Source organism: Atractosteus spatula, chromosome 7, assembly GCF_055471065.1.
Source record: "Atractosteus spatula isolate fAtrSpa1 chromosome 7, fAtrSpa1.hap1, whole genome shotgun sequence".
In the NCBI taxonomy this organism is placed as follows: Eukaryota; Metazoa; Chordata; class Actinopteri; order Semionotiformes; family Lepisosteidae; genus Atractosteus; species Atractosteus spatula.
Window position 1 is genome coordinate 48,817,132 of NC_142712.1, and position 20,104 is coordinate 48,837,235.

General features: G+C 42.2%; 1 protein-coding gene across 1 annotated transcript in view; it reads right to left on the reverse strand.

The window, feature by feature from the left end:
• adam10a (ADAM metallopeptidase domain 10a) overlaps nt 1-20,104 on the reverse strand; it is a 94,548-nt gene that overhangs the window by 8,242 nt on the left and 66,202 nt on the right. The window contains exons 5-10 of the mRNA XM_088920416.1: nt 11,642-11,742; nt 9,211-9,372; nt 7,241-7,333; nt 6,760-6,943; nt 1,141-1,304; nt 147-330 (exon numbers count right to left, since the gene is read on the reverse strand). Coding sequence (XP_088776542.1) covers nt 147-330; nt 1,141-1,304; nt 6,760-6,943; nt 7,241-7,333; nt 9,211-9,372; nt 11,642-11,742 — 888 coding nt within the window. The remainder of the gene's footprint in view (nt 1-146; nt 331-1,140; nt 1,305-6,759; nt 6,944-7,240; nt 7,334-9,210; nt 9,373-11,641; nt 11,743-20,104) is intronic.

Consider the following 20,104-nt stretch of genomic DNA (forward strand, 5'->3'; position numbering starts at 1 on the left):
GGTACAAAGGCACCAAATGGCAGACAGGTACGATGTCTGTCGGTTGCCGGGGACACGGCAGCATTCCCGTGTGCTTGTGCTGTGAGGAAAGCAGCTTGTGCACCTTGGCTTCCCCAGCTCCAGGGCAGTGTGAAGCAGACACCTACCCACAAAGCAGTTGCCTCTCTTCTTCTCCAGCACCTGGCTGATATTGCGGATGCTGCAGATGGAGAACTTGTTGTTGTTGAGCTTGTCTCCGGAGGTGGCTCTGGCGTACATGATGTAGTTTCCCTTCTCCTTCAGATCCTGGCTTTTGGACTCCCCTGGAGTGCATTCGGTTCCAGAGTCATGCTGAGAGCACGATGAGCAGAGCAACATAAACAGAGGGGTCAGGCTAGGGTGACAAGAGGTCACATTTCTTTTTATTTCTTCAAATTAATTACACAATTATTACAATCCCATGCAATCTGGAATCCCTAAATGATTTATTTGGCTCATAGTGACGACCCATATGGAGGAATGAGGAAGTTCAAACAGGCTCCTCTAAGCTGCTCACCCTTAGAGCCATTCACCCTTTGACCTTTTTGACAGGCATTGCAGTGAAACTACAGGAAGTTCAGCAAAGGAGGGGCACGTCCCTCACCGACATCACTAGCAAAGCCTGTAACCTGCAGGAGTCAGCAAACCATGACACCTTCACTGTTCCAGGTACCTTTACACACTGCTGCAAAGCCTTCAAGGGACTGGTTTACAAGACTGCAATGTAATCACATGATTTATTCAATCTGCTGAATTGTCTAGGACACAATGAACACTTAAAGGCAATGGGATGAATGCATCATCTCTCCAAAAAGCAGGTAATAAATACAGTACTAAGCCCGAGTTTCACCTCTACCATCTTTAACAGAGAATACGTGGCATGGGTGATGTTCCTGTAAAAAACATTATTGCTTTGTTACTCTAGCTTCAGATTCAGCGTTTTGTCTTTTGCCATCTATGATATTGTGTAGCTTCAAACTTCTGCACAACCAGTGCCTTGTACGGGTTTTATTTTAACAAAAATCTAAGAGACATGGGTTTCATGAACTGAGGCTGAGGTTTTAACTGTATATCCAGCACACTCAGATCAGCAACACGGCCAGGAAAATTCTTAGCACTCACCGGGGAGCCAAAATTGTGACCAACTTCATGAGCAAAGGTTATGTGAGAGACTTTTGGAGGCACGTGGGAGGCGTAGTTCTGAACAGTGATGATTCCAGTGTTCAAGGACTTCTTTTTTCCATCTGAATACAGCTTGCTCTTTTCACAAATACCCCCTGAACTACCTGCAAAAATAATAGTTTTTTTTAAAAAAGAGAAATCATAAAAAAATCTTTTAGCAAGTAACGAGTCAAGCGTCTTTCTTTTTTTGAGGCAAGTGTAAGATATCCAGCCAGCAAATCCAACACTAAATTCAGAGACTACAATGCAACCCTGTCCCCCAAATCCAACCAGATTTTCATGTGCATGAAAATTATTTTTAAAATGGCTAACTGCACCGTCAGTTTTATTTTTTAGTTGATTAAATGTGCTTTTCAAGGCTGAAAACCCCCATTTCCAATGCAATGTAAAAAAATAAAACGGACATTTACATTTTTGATTCACAGGTCCTAGTTCCTCATGTTTTTTCTTGTCACATGTCGAAATTATTGAAACTTTATGAGTCAGATTTCTTCCAAGAATTCTGCTATATTAATTTAGTGAGGAACTTTACAGCTCAACCGCGAGCCCTGGGATGCGGAGAAGTCTTATTCTGGAATGCCAACGCTCCGCTCATGCACGTTTGGGTTTGGAGAAAAAGGATTTTCCTCAGCTTTCACAAATCCTGTTAGTGCTGCTGCTACAGAGGTTTTACGACAGGGGAGAACTTCATTTGGAGAAAGGGGGGTCACCACAAGGTCATTCTTAAAGGACATCAACAAAAAGGAATTCTGAAAAACAAACTTCTCTGTTTATTTTATGCAAGCCCTGCTCATAACTCAGCTGGGAGATAGCTCAGCCTTTATGATTCACTGAAAATCCCCACACCCTTACAATTTGCCATGCACAGCACATTAATCTGCTTTATAAAAGGAAATACAGTAAACCTTCAAAAAGGCTATTTCCAACAACTGTAAGTAATCACCGCCTGGATTCTGTAGAACACAGTCGTCCTTTGGTGACAAATGAGTTAAGACCCACCTTTGACACAGTCACAGCAAAAGAAGACAAATGCTTAAAATAGCAGATTTTTTTTTATGGTGGCATTCTTTAAACCTTATCTCAAACTTGTAAAACAGAAACCTGGTTTCTGAGTGTATTGCTGTTATCTTTTCCCAAAGTCATGGGGACCAAGGCAGTTTGGATTTTAAAGACCAACTGAGCAAGCGAGAGTGATTTAAACACTTGGAGCCTGTCACTGGAATAGCACTGTCTTCACACAAAGAACTCTGATAGTCCTAATGGGGACGTGGGGGGGGGGAGGGCGTGGAGGATGGTCCTGGCAAAATGAAAAAAACTTTTCAGAGGCTTTACTACTGCTGCACAATGAGACAATCTCCTAAACGTCGGCCTGCAAAGCAAGATATTAGCTGGGAATGCTCAGGTGTACAGTTTAGAAGATGCGTCTCTCCCGATATAAAACACAAATAAAAACTACTGTATTACACACTGTAATTCTACTTCATTACTTCAGTTCACTGAACCCTGGGCACAGGCTACACTGCCTGCGGCTCTCCAGTAATCATTAAGGTATTAATGGTAATTAATCAACACTAATAGAAAGGTCAAAGCTTCATTCCAGTCCCTGGTGTACTGGTCATTCTTAACCCAGTGTAGTGAATGTAAAACAACAAGATTTTCCAGCTAAAATATCAGCTGGAAGAGACTGAATTGTTTAACTTGAAAAAAAAATCTACTGTGCTTCTACTGACAGCTTTTGGAAAGAAGAGACTTTGTGGTTTTCACCAAGTATTTGGTCTTAATATCCATTTTTGTCTTCTATGAATGCCTGCTCTTACAATAATGAGTGTTATTTCAAATATTATCATGATTACTCCAACCAGACGAGACCGTTAATCCTCAACAAAGGTTCGTCAGGATTTGTCCCCCTCTTTTGCAAATTACTGGCCAGCCTGCTGTCTTAAATTGAGAACAGAATACATATGAAAGCAAATGATACATCTGTTCGGCCTGAAACTGGGACCAAAGTGAGTCTTTGGTTAAAACTGATGCGAGCAAGGTTTGGGCTTGAAAACAATGTGCATTTAAACACATTACAAGCAGCCTTTGTGAGCCTCCTGCATTAAACACCGGTAAAACACTCAATTTTCTTCAAATTACCAGAGGTAATTCAAAGTCAAGCAGCCCTGGAAGAGTCCTGCATTAACGCCTTTTAGAATGCAGCACACGCCAAAACCCATGCTGACTACAGACATTGTACAACTTCAAACTGAAGGTAGCTGTATAGCACAAAAGCAGACATTTGATATGAATTATTCACTCAGCTCGAGTGTATTCAAAGGCAGTGCATCTGAGCCAAACAGCGCCTTTACAGCGCATTTGGTCTGTGGCTGCATTGACTCCTCTCCCTTTTTCAGTAGGCTTGTTTCGATATTGACCCATAGTAACCCATCTTCCTGGCTAGGTAGTTTTAAAGGAGATCTGTGCCAGAGCTGCAATAGCGTTTTGGACTAATATCAGATCAGGGTTAGGTTCCTCACTTCCACATAAAAGTTACAGCTGTTCAATAGTTAAAATTAACTGAGATTAAGTGCATGGTATTTTAAATTGTTCTGTAGTCACAGAATACAGCCAGTAGCTATATCACCCTGCAACTCACAACTGGCAGCCCACTGAAGCTCAGCAGGTGTGAGTCTGGTCAGTACCTGGATGGGAGACCTCCTGGGAAAGCTAAGGTTGCTGCTATCAATGGAACCAGTTGGTGGCGCTCACCCTGTGGTCTGTGTGGGTCCTAATGCCCCAGTATAGCGATGGGGATAATATACTGCAAAACAAAGGCGCTGTCCTTTGGATGAGACGTAAAACTGAGGTCCTGACTCATGGTCAGTCAAAATCCTAGGATGTTTCTTAAAAAGAGTAGGGGTGTTACCCCGGCATCCTGGCCAAATTTCCCATTGGCCTTTAAAAATCGTGGCCTCCTAATAATCCCCATCAATGAACTGGCTTCATTACTCTGTTCTCCTCCCCACTAACAGCTGATGTGTGGTGAGAGTACTGGAGCACTATGGCTGCCGTCGCATCATCCAGGTGGATGCTGCACACTGGTGGTGGTGGAGGGGAGTCCTCATTACCTGTGAAGCGCTTTGAGTGGAGTATCCAGAAAAACACTAAAGTGTAAGGAATTGTAAAACAAATCTCGCATTAAATGTTTGTTTTGAGAGTTTGTGAATGAAAACTTGATCAGAAACATGCATAGAAAGAAGTACTTGTTAAACTAAAATGTTAGAGCATTTTTGTGACCATTACACTAAAGCTTGTACAATACCAGTTCATAAATGAAGTCGCATTTACAGAGTAGGGGAGGGGGCTTTCTGATTATGGATTGAAGGAATAACATGTTATTAAAATTAATATTTACACACAAGCAGAACATAGCAAAAAGTGTTCATTGAGGAGGTGTGACCATATCCTAAAGTGGAATTAAGTAAGAAAACTAGTTTTCAAAACAGAGCTCAAAATAAAACAAAACAGCAATAAAATCCTCGGCTACTCAATTTGCTTCAGTAGGGGTTAAACATTTGTGTTCTAATTCACAGGCTTGTAACGATCCTGAAATTCAGATAGTGTGCGCTGTCGAAGCTGACTGAATTAATCTCTGTTTTGATGTAGTCCAGAAATTGCTGGGAAGCTTTACTGAAGCACAGACATATTTTGCATGTAGGCGGTACAGCAGACTTGTGCAGCAAGGGTATTGGAACCTAGCCTTGCAATTGTAGTTACAGGTTAGCTGCCTTTTTCATCCTAAGAACCAACAAAGTTTTTTTTTTATAACAAAAGCCCTAAATGTTTTGCCGTTTTGCAACAAAAGCAATGTCCATTTTTTTATGTCCAAGCTAACTCATATGAACCATGGAAAACAAAGTAACACTAAGCCAGGCATTAAAATACGATCAAAACGGACAGTCCAAACAGGGAGGTTTGATTAAAAAGCATTAAAAGAATTAACATACCGTTTTTAATTAATTGCATACTATGGCTGTGATTAATTGACAACTTACAAAAACCAAAGAAATGCCGATTGACAGACGTCTTTATAACATGTCATAGGTTTATTCCATGCTGAAAAGAGAAGAAAGAAAACACGTTTCGGCCGTGGAGCCTTCTTTAAGTGTGAGAAAGACAGGGCAGTAAGCAAAGGTAAAGTAGCGGGAGAACAAAGGCTGGGAGAGAGGAGGAGCGAGAGGCGGGAGCAGGGGACAGAAAGAGAGACCAATCAGGAGGTGTGAAGTCAGGATAGGTGAAGAGAGGTGTGAAATGAAACCTACAATGAATAGAGAGAATTTAGAAGAAAAGTAGTCCGTCCTTAAGAGAAGTGGGAAGGTGTGATCCTAGCTGCAGGATAATTTTGGTTTCTGATGTATGAGTTCAGAAAACCATCTCTGAGAAGACAGACGGAGAGATTAGAGTGGTCATGGCTGTCAGAGGTGAAATGAGAAACAATGGGCTTGGACAGATCTTTAATGTCATGTCTTTATAACATGACATGCTTCACTACATCTGTGTCGCACCTGACATTTGATTAGTATAAAAGCACAACAATGGGTATCATAGGGCATAACCAAAATTCAAATACAAATCACCACTGAAAAGATAGCAAGAACAGCTGTAAGGCTTGCTATACGTCTTCAGGAAGACACAAATAACCACAGCTTGTGAAATGGGCAGCAACAACTAACAACCCAGAACCCACCCATGGTTTGTAGCTCCAGCCAGGTTAATCTGGAAAGGGTGAGCAGGGGAGAATGTATTATTGCAAATGAAAAAATAAGATTTACAGCACGCATATCAAGCAGTCACAATTTAATAGAAATTGTGAATCTTTTTAAATGAAATTTCAAAGAAAATGTGTCTGTCCTTGCAGATCTTACCAGTGAAACTAGGGAAAGAGAATATCTTTAACACTACTAATTAAATCAGATCATATTGAGTGGGCAATGCAATGGGTTCACTAGTGCAGCTGCACAGTGCCAGACTGGGAGGAAGCGATTTGGACAAGCGATATCAAGACGAGCAGGTCAAACCTGGACACAGGTCAACTCAAACCTCTAATGCTATCTGCATAAAAAGCAAAAAAAACATATGACACAGAACTGCCGTAAAAAAGATGACCGAAGCCTTAACTGATTTAAGAAATTGCTTCATTGGAATATTTGCATTTCATTCCTAGTCACAAGTCTGGGATTCCCCCCCACTTACAAAACACAAGGGTTAAAGCTCCAACATGTTTGAGAGCTGGGAACAAACAATTCAAATTCATTTTTATTATTAAGTCCATGAAGGTCTGGTTGTGTGAGGGCTCAGCAGGAACACAAACCCACAGGTGTGTGGATCACCAGAACCAGGATTGAGAACCACTGTCTTAGAGTGAAGGTTTATGCATTTCATTTTCTTTAAAAAAAAAAGAAACATGCAAAAATCCCATTTCCTATACACTGCTTTATGACGCAGCAATAGTAAAGACACCTTCGTCTCGCGTATTCTGCTGCGGCTTGACGTCACGGCCAGGTCCCCATGGTTTACCTGAGGGGGCGCCGACCCAGGCCAGGCCCAGAACCCCGTCGTCGAAGTCTCTGTCGGTGAAGACGTACGCCAGGCAGTAATCGTCATGGTTCTGCTCCGAGTTCAGCTCCAGGAACTTCTCCACTCCGATGTTGGCAAAGCGGAAGGGGTTGGACTTGTCTCTCTCAGCTTCCGTGGTGTTGATCTGGAGACGCCAATAAAAAGAAATCAAGCAAGCGAAGAGAAATTAGAAAAAACAGAAATAAACTCCAGCCAAGCAGAGTGCAGTGAGTTGGAATCGCTCTGCTTTTATTTCAGTCTTCCTACGGGCCTAGAGGATGTTCCTAACAGCTTCATACCTGATTCATTGGAAGCTACACAGCTTTCTGAGCAAAATCAACAGATAAGGACACAAGCAGCTGTGGAAGGTTTTCATTGACCTTTCACTGACCTCAACAGAACACCAACTGGGCAGAGGAGTGTGGAAGATCCAAACACTTACTTTAATCCTTTTCACCATGAAGCTGATGTTCCGGATTCCTTGGAAGTCCGTGGTCTGGTAGATAGAGTCGATGGCTTTGACATGGCTGGAGATCTGGACGGAAATTAGAACAAACCAAAAAAAATGCTTCTAAAGGACTTGTTTCAAGCTGGAGCCTTTACAAATTTTCTTCCTAGAGAGTCTAGGCAATGCTGGGGCAAACTGTGTTCCTGATGCTATGCAAGCATTAAAACAAAGTTAACAGAGCTACACTCACAAAGTCCAGAAACTACTCACAAAGTCTGCAAAACACACTGATCACAGCTTTTTATCCAAAACGGATCTCACTACATTTCTGCAAATAGCAGCCAACGGTAACATTTCTGCAAGATTGCGAGTAACAGTAACAGCAAGGGTTCACGGTGCTGGGTGTAGCACATTGCACCATCTCTAGCAAACCATTTGCTGCAACAGTTTTTTCTTTAAGTAACCGAAACCTACATTTTTTTTAGCAAACTGCTTCTTCATGAGGTGTCAGTTCCAACAAATGAAGACACGATTCCTCAAGGGAAACAAATGACTAAGAGGTAAAAAAATCTAAAAATAAACCCGAAACGATTTTACCGAAGAGGCCTAAAATGACACATTAGCATATTTCTTTTTTTAAAGTGGACTTGACTATAATGTTTTAAAGAGGTAAAGAAACGGAAGACTAGAGTGACAAATTCTTTGGTACCTTTTCTTTTAATTGTCATTCTGTGTTGTTGGCACCTGTTTTATCTATACTGGTGAAAACATATACAGTACCTCTGGAATTTATAGTTTAACATATTTAGACATATTTGACCTTCACCTAGTCCTCAACATGTCACACAAATATACTGAATACTGGCTGATTTTTTTAAATAATGACAAGGTAGAATTTTTGTGTGTTGTGAAATGAGGTTAGTTCTATCTACTATTAGGGTTTGGTGAGGACTGGGTGAAGGTCAGATACAGTAGGTTAAACCACAAAATCCTAAGGTGGTGTATTTACGGTTTAATAGGCATTACGGTAAAAAACAAGTAGTGGTAAGACATCTCCAGATGCTTGCTGCATATCAATTTTAATTTAAATGATGTCTAAAATATTGAAAAAGTTGCTGTTACAAATTTAAAAAAGGAGCTGTACAATATTTTAGCAATAATGAAAGTTGTTTCTTTACTCTCAAACCAATATCCCTGGAGTGTCAGTTTCCTATAAACACTCATAAATCATCTGGAAAATGTTACAAATAATCTGGCAGACAGCCTGTGTTCTGAAGAGTCAAACAAAGGTTTGAATTCTATGAGCTTCTTTCCACTTTGTTATAAATAGAACTCTGTTAACGGCTCTAATGATCCTCCACCCCACTCCCTAACATACACACAATTAACATGACTGTCAGTGTGATGCAGGTGCAGAAGTTATCAAAATTATCTGGCAAGCCCACTTACTGTAGCTTTAAATGGTCGTCTCCTCCCTATTTAAAACACTGAAGCACCACAATCCTGGAGTAAGAATTTCCATGGTTTCAAAACCCGTTAATCCCTTTCTCACAAATCCAGCTGACGTCTTCTCAGCGGTCTCACAAACCCTCCTTTGCCTGTCATCTTCAAGTTTTTAAACTAATCGGAGCAATCCTGAACTATCGCACTAGTATACTGAAAAAGATTTTCCTTGTGGTGAGATTCCCAGTTTCTGAAACAGAGTCTACCTATGAGTCATGCGTGTGACTGAACCAGACACCTGAGCTATTACAGGTGATTACAGATGTGCCCTTATCTGTGCGATCACAGCTTCTGAACCAGACACCTGAGCTATTACAGGTGATTACAGATGTGCCCTTATCTGTGCGATCACAGCTTCTGAAACAGAAATCTGAGCTATTACAGGTGATTACAGGTGTGCCATTACCTGTGCGATCACAGCTTCTGAAACAGAAATCTGAGCTATTACAGGTATGCCCTACCTGTGCGATCACAGCTTCGCGGGTGCCGTAGTACTTGTAAAAGAGGTGGTCAGTCTGGATGAACAGCTGGCAGGTGTTCTTGTCTGCCCCGGCAGCTCTGCGTGACCTCAGGAGGACAGGTCCACTGGATTGCTCCTCCTCCTCCTCCTCAATGTGGTCATCCTACAAGGGCACCCCAGGGAACATGGACAAGTCCGTGAGTTCACGTACGAAATGACTCGTTTTAAAAGCCATAAAAAGCCTCATTATGAAACGTGCCTCCTTTGCCTTGTTCAGTCAGGCAACTGTTACTCCCGTAGTACAGTGCATAGAAGCCAACAACCCTTGCTGGCCTGAATTTTTGTTTTTCTGGACATTTCTGCATATTGTAGGCCACTTATTCACATTTGATGCTTCTTCTGGCATAAATTCAAACACCATCGGACTATAAAGAGTTCTAAAATCAGCACAACGCCTACCTCTCACCAGCTCCTTTAACAGACGCAAAATGAATTATGTATTTTGATTTTTCTTTCCCCCAGTAGGCTACCTAAACCCCCTGATGATAGTGGATATTGAGGGGGACAGTGATACAGCTGCTGTGAGTGGAGACAGAGTGCTCCTTCCCCCTCTAAACACAGGTGCAAAAATCAGCTGATCAAATCGCAGATTTAAATTGAAAACAATTTAGAAAAACATATGCATTTCAGGAAAAAGACTACAGGAGAAAATACTATTTGCAGTGCAGTCTAATCACAGCCTGCTATTGGGTTTTTTTTTGTTTTTATCAAAGATAAAAGTAATTTTATTGCCTTATACAGAAAAGTAAATCATTTGTAACATCTGGTTGTTGTGTGTGCACTTAAGTGTTTGCCTTGATTACCTAATGATGACTGAAGTGATAGTTTCATCACTACTTTTGTGCCTGAAATCCCAGGATGAACACAGAAAAGTGAAAATTTCCAGGTTTTCTGACATATCATCTCTCCATTGTTTATGGTTAACTTCAGCGTCCAGCCTATTTCTGCTTAGAGCTGAGGCCATCTGTCAAACTGCTGCAATGGTAATGGACACCCTCAGAAAACCCAGAGGGGATCATCTGCTCTTGCTCTATACAATTAAATCACTGTGGCAGCAGTATTGACCAACACCACAACAAAGACCAGGAGAATTTGCGCACACAATACACACCTTAAAACAGGCTTAGCTTGGGGCACAAGAGTGTATTCTATTGATAGTTTAACAAGGAGGTAAGCAAAAACAATAAAAAGATGTTTTAATATAACTCAAAGCTGGATGTAATGCTGTGTGCATGAGCAGATGTATGATGAGTTCATGAAGCTCACCCGCACAAATTTGTGCTCCTTGATTTTTTTTATAAATCAGCCCCTTGAAGATCTTGTTTAAGAACTGCTTTTTTTGTAATCTCTTGTGAATAGTGTTACTGCAGGAGACCTCATTCTGCGAGAAAGTGGTTTCAGTCCAGGAACATATGCGGAAGAAATTCTGCCACTCGGAGGTCTGAGTACATAACATACAACCTGTATGAAGCAAGTCTTGCAAGAAGCATTCTGTCCCAGGATCTGATTTAAAAAAAAATCTGGAAGTATTTTTAGCTAAAATATTTTTCCTCTTGAATCACAAACATATTTAAATGCGCAGTTTCACAGTGCATTCCGATAATCTCAATGAGAGTATATTCAGCTCCAAGAATGTAGTAAAGTACTGCCCCTCCCTCTCTTTGATATAAACCTACTTGTACTACAAGTGCAAAGAATGTTTTTATTAAAAAAAAACAAATTTCCTACAGATTAGACAAATTATTTTTGGATCTGCAAACCTATCCTGACATTTCCTGTTGGCACATTATATTTATTATTTAAAAAGGTTTCTGCACTACAGGACCCAGAAATGCACTAGAGAGAAAGCGCAAAGTACTGTTAACTCTCAGATCGCAGATGTGAGCCAATGTCTGGGGTTAAAGAGGGATTTCTTTTAAGAGTGATGTATCTTAAAACCGTCTGTTGCTTACAGACATTTTCTGCTCATACCACATTGCAAGACCAAGAGGACTAAGGGGAAAGGGCACATATTGTCCATACCGACTGCTTTGCTGCTTTATAATAACCAATGAGCTTTGAAACCCTGCCAGAACGAGCCACGAGTGCTGTATTTTTGTTCTAAGAACTTGTCTTTGGATAATTCTTGAAGTGGTGTTTATAATAGCAAAGATGGAGTATACATGCAGTAGAACAGCACTGCATAATATAGTGATGAAATGCTCTCACTAGTACGGGGAGGAGGACTGCACCTGCAGTCCCCACCACGGTGGTCTGTGTGGAAAGAGCAGTGCTGCTGACCGCGAGTCAGACCCTGCAGGTTCAGCGGAGGGGATTTTAAAACGCTCAGCTGGGTACGTGTGGCCCCTTGATCCCCGAGGGGTGGTGCTCACCTTGGGGGTCTTCTCCACTGCGGACGCCTGGTACTTCTTCATCCTCTCGAAGACCGTGTGGTCGGCGCAGCCTCCCTCGGCGCCGTACTTGTGCGGGTAGTCTACGAGAGAGAGAGAGGAGAGAGCCTGCTCAGTGAGGGAAAGCGCCACTTTGAAACAGGAGTGAGAGAAGCCCATCTCTCGTCCTGCCAGAGCTGCCGTGTCGCATCCCTCCGACGAGGCCAGATATCCCCCTAGTTGAGTTGGCAAGTGCTGCTCTTTCACACCCTGTGGCTCAGAATCGTCTCCTGAGCCTCACGCCAACGCTTCAAATACAAGACATATTAAACTGGTTAATTAACAGTGTATTTTTCAGAAGACGCTGGGAGGCTCTGCAAACACTATAGGAGCTGCAGAGGTAATTTCAGAAGGATTTAGACAAAATTCAAGAGTGGACAAATACCTGGCAGGTGACATGTAATGCAGGCAAGAGCAGAGACACGCAATGAATAGCAATGCAATGGGAAACCTTGAACACGCTGTCAAATAATAAAAAAATAATTTACACAGGGTAAACTGACACATTTTCACCTTCTACACAATATGAGGAAGCCAAAAAAATTGATGAGTATAGATGAGTATATATAGTTAGCAGTATAGTACAGTATATGAATGTAAATCAGGCAAAGATCAATTAAAAATATTAAAATGCACTAGCCTGTACATGAAGTACTACAAATTGTATACTATTTTGGTCACCATGTCATAGAACAGTAACTCCTCTGTAAAATCATGGAATCACTCCAGAGGAGATCAATAAGATACATTCACAGGCTCAATGTCCTGCACTGATGGGCTGAAGGAGCTGAATCCTGTTCTTGCACAGAGAAGACTATGAATTGATTTCAGTGCTCAAAACCCTAAAAGGCACTGACGGCTTTAACGCAGTGGTATTCAGAATCAATAGTCAAATAGAAACCCGAGGTCAAATCAGAAACTACGAGGATTTTAAAGTACATCTGAAATTGAGAAAAACGAGCAGTTTCTTTTTTTTACAGAAAGGACTGTGGGAGTCTTGAACATGCTGCCCAGCCATGTTGCTGAAACTAACAACCGGGCTGAAATGGCTGGATGACATTCTTGGATCAATAAGCTACTCGCAACCAAACAAGCTAGATGAGCCGAATGACCCCCCCTTGGGTGTAACCTTTTTATGTTCCTACAAGCTAATTTAGCAGTGGGCCTGCTGTGATAACCCACTGCTAAGCAGATTCACATGAGGCTCACTGCTCACTTTGGACAGATTCCTTGTAAAAGAAATATTGATGGTCTACACAGCATAAGTGAGACGGTTCACCTGCATTTTAATAATTTATAATTGCTTACACTTATATAGTGCTTTTCTGGACACTCCACTCAAAGTGATTTACAGGTAATAGGGACTCCCCTCCACCACCACCAGTGTGCAGCATCTACCCATAGTGTGTCAGTACGCTCACCACACACCAGCTGTCAGTGGGGAGGAGAACAGAGTGATGAAGCCACTTCAGAGATGGGGATTATTGAAAAAGGCCAATAGGAAATTTGGCCAGATGGCCAGGGTAACACCCATACTCTTTTCAAGACTACAGTATAGTGTCCCCATCACTATACAGGGGCATTAGGACCCACACAGATTGCTGGGTGAGTGCCCCCTACTGGTCACACACATGGTCTCACATCCAGGTACTGACCAGGCTCACACCTGCTTAGCTTAAGTGGGCTGCCAGTAGTGAGTTGCAGGGTCATATGGCTGCTGGCCAGCTTTAATAAAAGAAGGCAGTCAAACCTATGCCATGATAAACTCATAACAGTGTTCCTATGAAGCACAGCACAATCACATTTGCTAGAGACATTTCTAAAATGCTCAGCACAAGAAACAAATTCTCAGTTCTTTTCAATTAACTTATACACCATCCTCAATAAAGACAGACTAAGCAGGATAGTGAAGCTGAATTACTGGACAACAGCTACAGCTGTCAGAAATCCAAGTCAAACAAGCGGTGCGAAACACAGATGACCACCCCATTTCACAGTGAATTTGAGCTCCTTCCATCTGGGTGTTGATTTAAACTGCCTAGATTCAAATACAATAAAACTGAGTTTAATCTGGACAAGTGATGATATATTTTAGTTCACACATTTATTTTTTCTTTCTCGCCATTCATATATGTCCCTCATTTGTTAATGGGATCACGTTGTGTCAAACCCATTGTGTATTGTGTAGTGTCTATTACCTGCCTGCAAGGCAAACCCCCCCATCTTGGGCAATAAAAGGAAGTATTATCATCATGATACTCTGTATCAGAAAGGCAAAACATCATTTCCGTCAGGTTAGACAACTAGACGACACATTCATTCACATGTTCAGTCAACTGGAGTAGGAGACTTTCCACCTGATGTGGCTGAGATTTAAGGTTATACTCCCAGCTTGCTTTCTCCTTCCACAGAATTTCTTAAACGATGCCAAGTTCAATAGCAACAGTTCAGCCGTCTCAAATGCCTGCAAGAGGCCATGTCTCGGAGCTTCAGAATCTAGACTCACTATATGAAATAAATAGTTGCCGTGTTTCTTTAAAGTGCGGTAGCCAGGCTAGGCTGGAGAAAAATGAAAATCTAGTACAAGGAGGGACACAGCCTGGCAGCTCTGGTCACGGTAGAGAGCTCAGACTGAGAAAACAGCTGCGCATCTTTCAGCGATTTAAATGTGGATGTGTGAAGATGGGTGTTTGGGCGGATCTGGGCGTTGATGGGTCTTGTACGTAAAACGCACCCCTCAAGTACATGACAGTGACATCCAGCAAATAAGACCTTCAAGGGCCCTGTGGCCTCTTAGGAGATCCAGATAAAAACATAATGCTTGTACACACACCGTATCACCTTGGTCGAACCGTCTAGGTTGCGGGCGATTAGAGGAACGCCAGGACAGAGTCTGAAGTTCTGCATGTGTACCGCAGTAAGCACGCAACTGAAGAGAGCTGGGGTTCATCCTTCTACTCAACTTTTGCAAAAAATATTAATGGACAGTGTTATACAGATGATACTATGAGTGGCAATTTGCTGAGATTCCGTGAGTTTTCATCAGTTTGCATAATTAAACGTGTGGCTCCATATTTTAACTTTTTCTCATCTTCTCTTTGCTTTTTTTTCTTTAAAGTAAATTCTCTATACCCAAAAACTAATATGTGCCTTTACCAAGAAGCAAGATGGCTTCAACAAAATCTTATTAACTTCTAAAGCCCGCACCTGAAATTGATTCGTTACCTTCTCATGCAATGGCTTTTAAAGCAAGATGTGATGATTTTTTATCCTCTTTAACCTGGCAGAACAAAAAGGCAGGTGCTTATAGCTGCACTCGGCTGACACTGCTAATTTCTCTAATCCACAGCGACCTGCGAGGAAACTGTAACTCAGGTTTCTTTCTGTTTCTGTGTGAACACGCACAACAAAAAAACTGGTTAACTGAACGATAATATTCCCATACGAGACCTTCATGTGTCCCTACAGACTTGGCTACCAGACAATGAAACTGCTGTGGTACCTACTGTAAGTCACAGAGAATTAAAAATAGGATAAAAGGGGGGAAATTAACTACCTAGCATTATCAAGTCTTTCACAGTATACTTACGAGTTTTCCACAATGCTTTCAGTTCAGCATATGTAGGCTTAAAAATGCAAAGCATCGAGACTTGATAAAGAAATATCAAAGATATGCCATCTTTTTTGACACTATGTCTAATAACACCAGATCTTTCCCTCTTCAGGCAGAAGCACCTTGGTCTGAATTAAACATCGCACCAAGAGCGTGTGGACAAAGTCAACCCACTGCTTCAATACCAAAACAACTGCAGGAATGATGAAAGCAGCAAGGGGCCAATCCCAGGAACTCATATTTTCCAGTTTATCCGAATTCCCACTGGTAAACAGTAGTCCTACCCTTGTCTGACGGGAGGAAAGTTTCTGTGCTTCTCTGCAGGGTTACCACATGTGGGGACTGAGCCAAGGACACTGAGCGCCTCACTCCAGTGGGGTGAGGCCAGCCGGGATGAAATGACAAAACCTGAAGCTGATCCCCACATGCCTTCCACAATCTCCCCTCCGGCCCGGATTTCTGCTTCCCTGGTGAGAAGACCAGGGCTCAGATCATCACTGGGTGAGATAGGCCGAAAAACTAGTTTATCTAGGACATGCTCATTTAAATATCTTTATGGCAGCACTTTCCTTACAAAACACTTGCCCTACAAAAACAAGAAAATGAACCAGGATTCTGCTTAAAATGAACCGTAAAATGATTCTGCTTACAGAGCCGAGTGGTTATGCTTAAAACTTTCCATTCCGCAGACTTCATGGTTCCAAAATGGTAAAAAAAAATGCGGCTTAATGTCTCAGCACAAGCTGAACATGGCTCTGGAAATTTAAAAACGCAGGCATTTCCAAGTATGTGATGACATCGATATTTTACCTTAACAGCAGGCACAGATGTTCCAATTATTTATACATAATTAGCAAATGAGCTGCCGAGCGTTTGGGTAAATCTCACAGCTTTTTCATCTCCCCTCTCAGTCTCAAACAACAAAAGAATTAAGGGTGAGCCTGCTATGAGTAAGGTGATCAGACAGATATCATAAGAACGGATGGGGACTCTCTACTGAATACCAGCAGTAGATCTAGTAGATCTAGTTTTAAAAATCTGTACATGCTTATTCTCAATTAACAATCATTTATCAATTTTCTAACTGTTTGGATAACTGATTTATCCAATACAGGCTCACAGGGGGGTGCCAGAGGCTAAGCAACAGGCACAAGGCAGGATACCCCCTGGATGAGACACCAATCCAGGACACGCAGAGACACACTCACACCCAGGCCAGTTTTTACTGAAGACAATTAACCTACCAACGTGTCCTTGGACTGTGGGAACAGACTAGAGCACCCTAAGGAAACCCACTAGAACACATGGAGAACATACAAACTCCACACTGATAGCACCCTAGAAATTCAACCCAGGGCCCAAGCGCTGGGAATCTGCAATGCTAACCACTGTGCCACAGTGCCACCCTCCCGTTTACATATTAAAGATTGAAAATCCCGCGAATCTCGACTCCTACTCACTTTGTTTGCTTCCATTAGGATGTAATTGAGCTGCATCTCGTAAAGAGACTCCGTAAGGCCACAGCTAATGAGAACCCCGAGACAGTCAACATTATCCTTGCTCCCAGAGGAGGAGAGAATGGTATTTTTCTCATGACCCTGTTTGATGAATCCAAAAAGGTAAATGCACACAAACACACACAAACACAGCTCAGTTCAATGCAAATAGAAAGCTTGTCCAGGTGCTTGAAGGCACAGGGGAAAAAAACCAATCCACTGAGCGTGTAACTTTCCTTCGCTGGCAGCGCCTCCTGTCCACTTTGAAAGCGGAGATCCTGAGATCTGGTGCTGTGGCACACCAGAAACCAGGATTTCAATTAGAAGAAAACTCTGACGGTAAACACTTTCATGGCAACAGTCCTATCTTTCCTGCACTAGTTTAGAGCTATATCTACCTCCAGTATCCCAGGACTGTATGTCTTAATCTCGTCGGCTTGCAAGTGCTCCCGTCTTTCAGAATTAAGCTTGTCCACCACTGGTTCTGCTTGGTGCGGTGGCTTTGTGGCGAAGGACCTGCACCTGGAAGGTTGCCGGTTCATATCCCTCAGCCGGCAGAGGAATCCTACTCCATAGGGGCCCTGAGCAAGGCCCTTAACCCCAACTGCTCCAGGGGCACAGTATAAATGGCTGACCCTGCGCTCTGACCCCACGCTTCTCTTCCTGTCTGTGTGTCTCATGGAGAGCAAGTTGGGGTATGTGAAAGACAAATTCCTAATACAAGATACTGTATATGGGCAATAAAGTGATCTCTCTCTCTCTCTCTTATAAGAAAATGCCCACCCTATGGAAGATTTGTCTGATCTACTGATTTTTTACATCCCAAACGCACCTGCAGAGGGAAACAGTATTCATGGCTTTTCATCACCAGTGAGTGGGGCAGGGAAGATGGAGGGACCCATGTACTTAAAACTGACTCGAGCTGCTTACCAAAGGTATTGCCATCCTTCCAACTGAGGGTTGGTGTGGAACCAGAGCCTATCCCAGGTGTGGTACACTTTGGATGGGACGCCAGTCCATCACAGGGCACACACAGACACAGATGCACACTCTTTACCAAGGACCAATTTTCCTAAAATCTACCAGTGCATCTATGAACTGGCTGGAGGAAACTGGAACGCCCAGCGAAAACCCACACTAACGTGGGGAGAACATACAAACTCCACACAGACAGCTCCCCGAGTCCAGAATTGAACCCAGGGCCCCAGCAGTGCGAGGCAGCCATGCTAACCACTGCGCCACTATGCTGCCTTCCAAGGATATCATGAAATACAGATTTCCTCCCTGCCCTTTTATCAAGAAATTCAACAAGATGCAGTTATGTGCACCACCTTCACAGGTTTAACACATAAAAAAACATATACAGTGAAAAGTGTAGGTAATTGGTCGATGAAGTGAGATTTGTCATTTTTTTACGATAAGTACTATTGACATTTTCAGGAAAAAAAGGCAAAAGGCAACCAGTTACTTAACTGGTTCCATTCTTCACCTCTCTGCTTTTCTTTGTACCACCATCCACAGTCTCCTCTATATATTGTAATTGGGTTTTATCTTGTGTATTCTTATTTATTGTTGTCATCCTGTAAAGCGCTTTGAGAAGCCACCCTTAAAAGTCCTATATAAAATAAACTTTTTTATTATTATTATTATAAAAGTACAGAATGTCAACTCTTATTCCTGGGTGCTATTTTGTATACGTTTAGCCAACCAAATAATGAAGATGTGTCTATATAAATTCCTGTGCAAAACCACAGTACAAGCCAGCACTTTTATTGTCACAGGCAGCTTTGACTAAAGCCGAGGCTGAACAGCTTGCTAACATAGAGCAATCCTTAATCAATTACTGTAGCTAATTTACATTAACTGCTTGAGCTGATGAGTCATCACATAACTTCTCGCTCGTCAGAAAGGAGGGGGGCGTTTGTGAAACAGCTGTTGTCTCTTTTATTTTTCGCTTGTTTGAAAGTCACTAATGGGAGACTGCCCAGTGCTGGTCACCACATTGATTGGATACGGAGCGCGATGGCATTTTACTAATCGCTGACAATATATTCTCCATTTCAACAAAAAAGCCCCTTTGTCCCCACACTGAATGCCATCTCATTGAGATGCAAATCGTAGCCTGTTGCAAATGAAAAGTTTAAAAAGTGTGGGGGCCTGTTCAAAACCTCAGTGCCTTTTACTTTCAGTCATTTTGCCTTTCAATTCAAGAGACTTGTGCTTCAGTAAACACAGTGGCATTCCAAAATTAAAATCTCGTGTAAATTGCATTCTGAAACGGTAATTTTGTTACACACAGTTAAATTTAGCTAAGATTACTTCAAAGACTAAACACATCTGTTTGTCTGGAGCTGGTCCTGAAAAAAAGATCTTTAAAACTGTCGTGTCAGACAATTCTCTTGTTGAGAGTAAGAAAGCTTTCCTATATTTCAGCGAAACCTAGCAGACACCAAGGGATGTTACAGTGAGCACTGGGGGCGATTTTCCCCAGTATAGATCCTATATAGCTAATTATGAAGAACTATTAAAGCATGAAGCAAAGATATTTATGTTGCAATGGTGAACTATTGTTTTAATTATTTCTGATTTCTATTATTGTGCTCTTAACTGGAACACTTTATTTACATAAACACTATTGTTTGTTTTTTTATTTATGTTGAGTGTTGTTTTTTGTAGTTTTGTAGGGTGATGCCAAAGAAACTTCCATCTTTTTGGATGGACACTGAAGTTATATCTCAAGATGTAAAGCGCAGTGTTTCCCTTTTACGCCACAAGGGGGCGCTATGGAGCGATTGACACTGATCGTCTGTGGTCATGTTATGCCAGAGTGAAGTCTCCTCTGAGGCACAGGGCCCGCTGGCTTCCCAGCACTCCTCTGTGCTGTGCCCGTGTGGTACAGTGTTATTTGCTTCATACTAAGAAGCCAATAATTACATCTCACTCTCTTTATCATACTGAAAAATGAAAATCCGGAATCAACCTAGCCAACTGGAAGGGTAAGCAAATAACTTCAACATCTGAATAAGGCTGGTTTGTTTTCCACTGAGCTCCCCACTGCCACTACAGCGTCTCTTCCTGTCTGGAATGTGACCGGGATAGCTAGACTCCATAACCGCAGGGATTCACGTGGAGACCCTTTCCTGTCCCCCAGGCTCATCCACCGACAGGAGGCGCCGCTCCAGCAAAGACTCTTCCCCACAGCTCTGGGGAAAGCGGGTGTTTTGGGGGTCTTAGACCCCTTCCCACCCCCATTTACCAGACATCAGACAGAAGCCCCTCAGTATCTGTGCCAGCGAA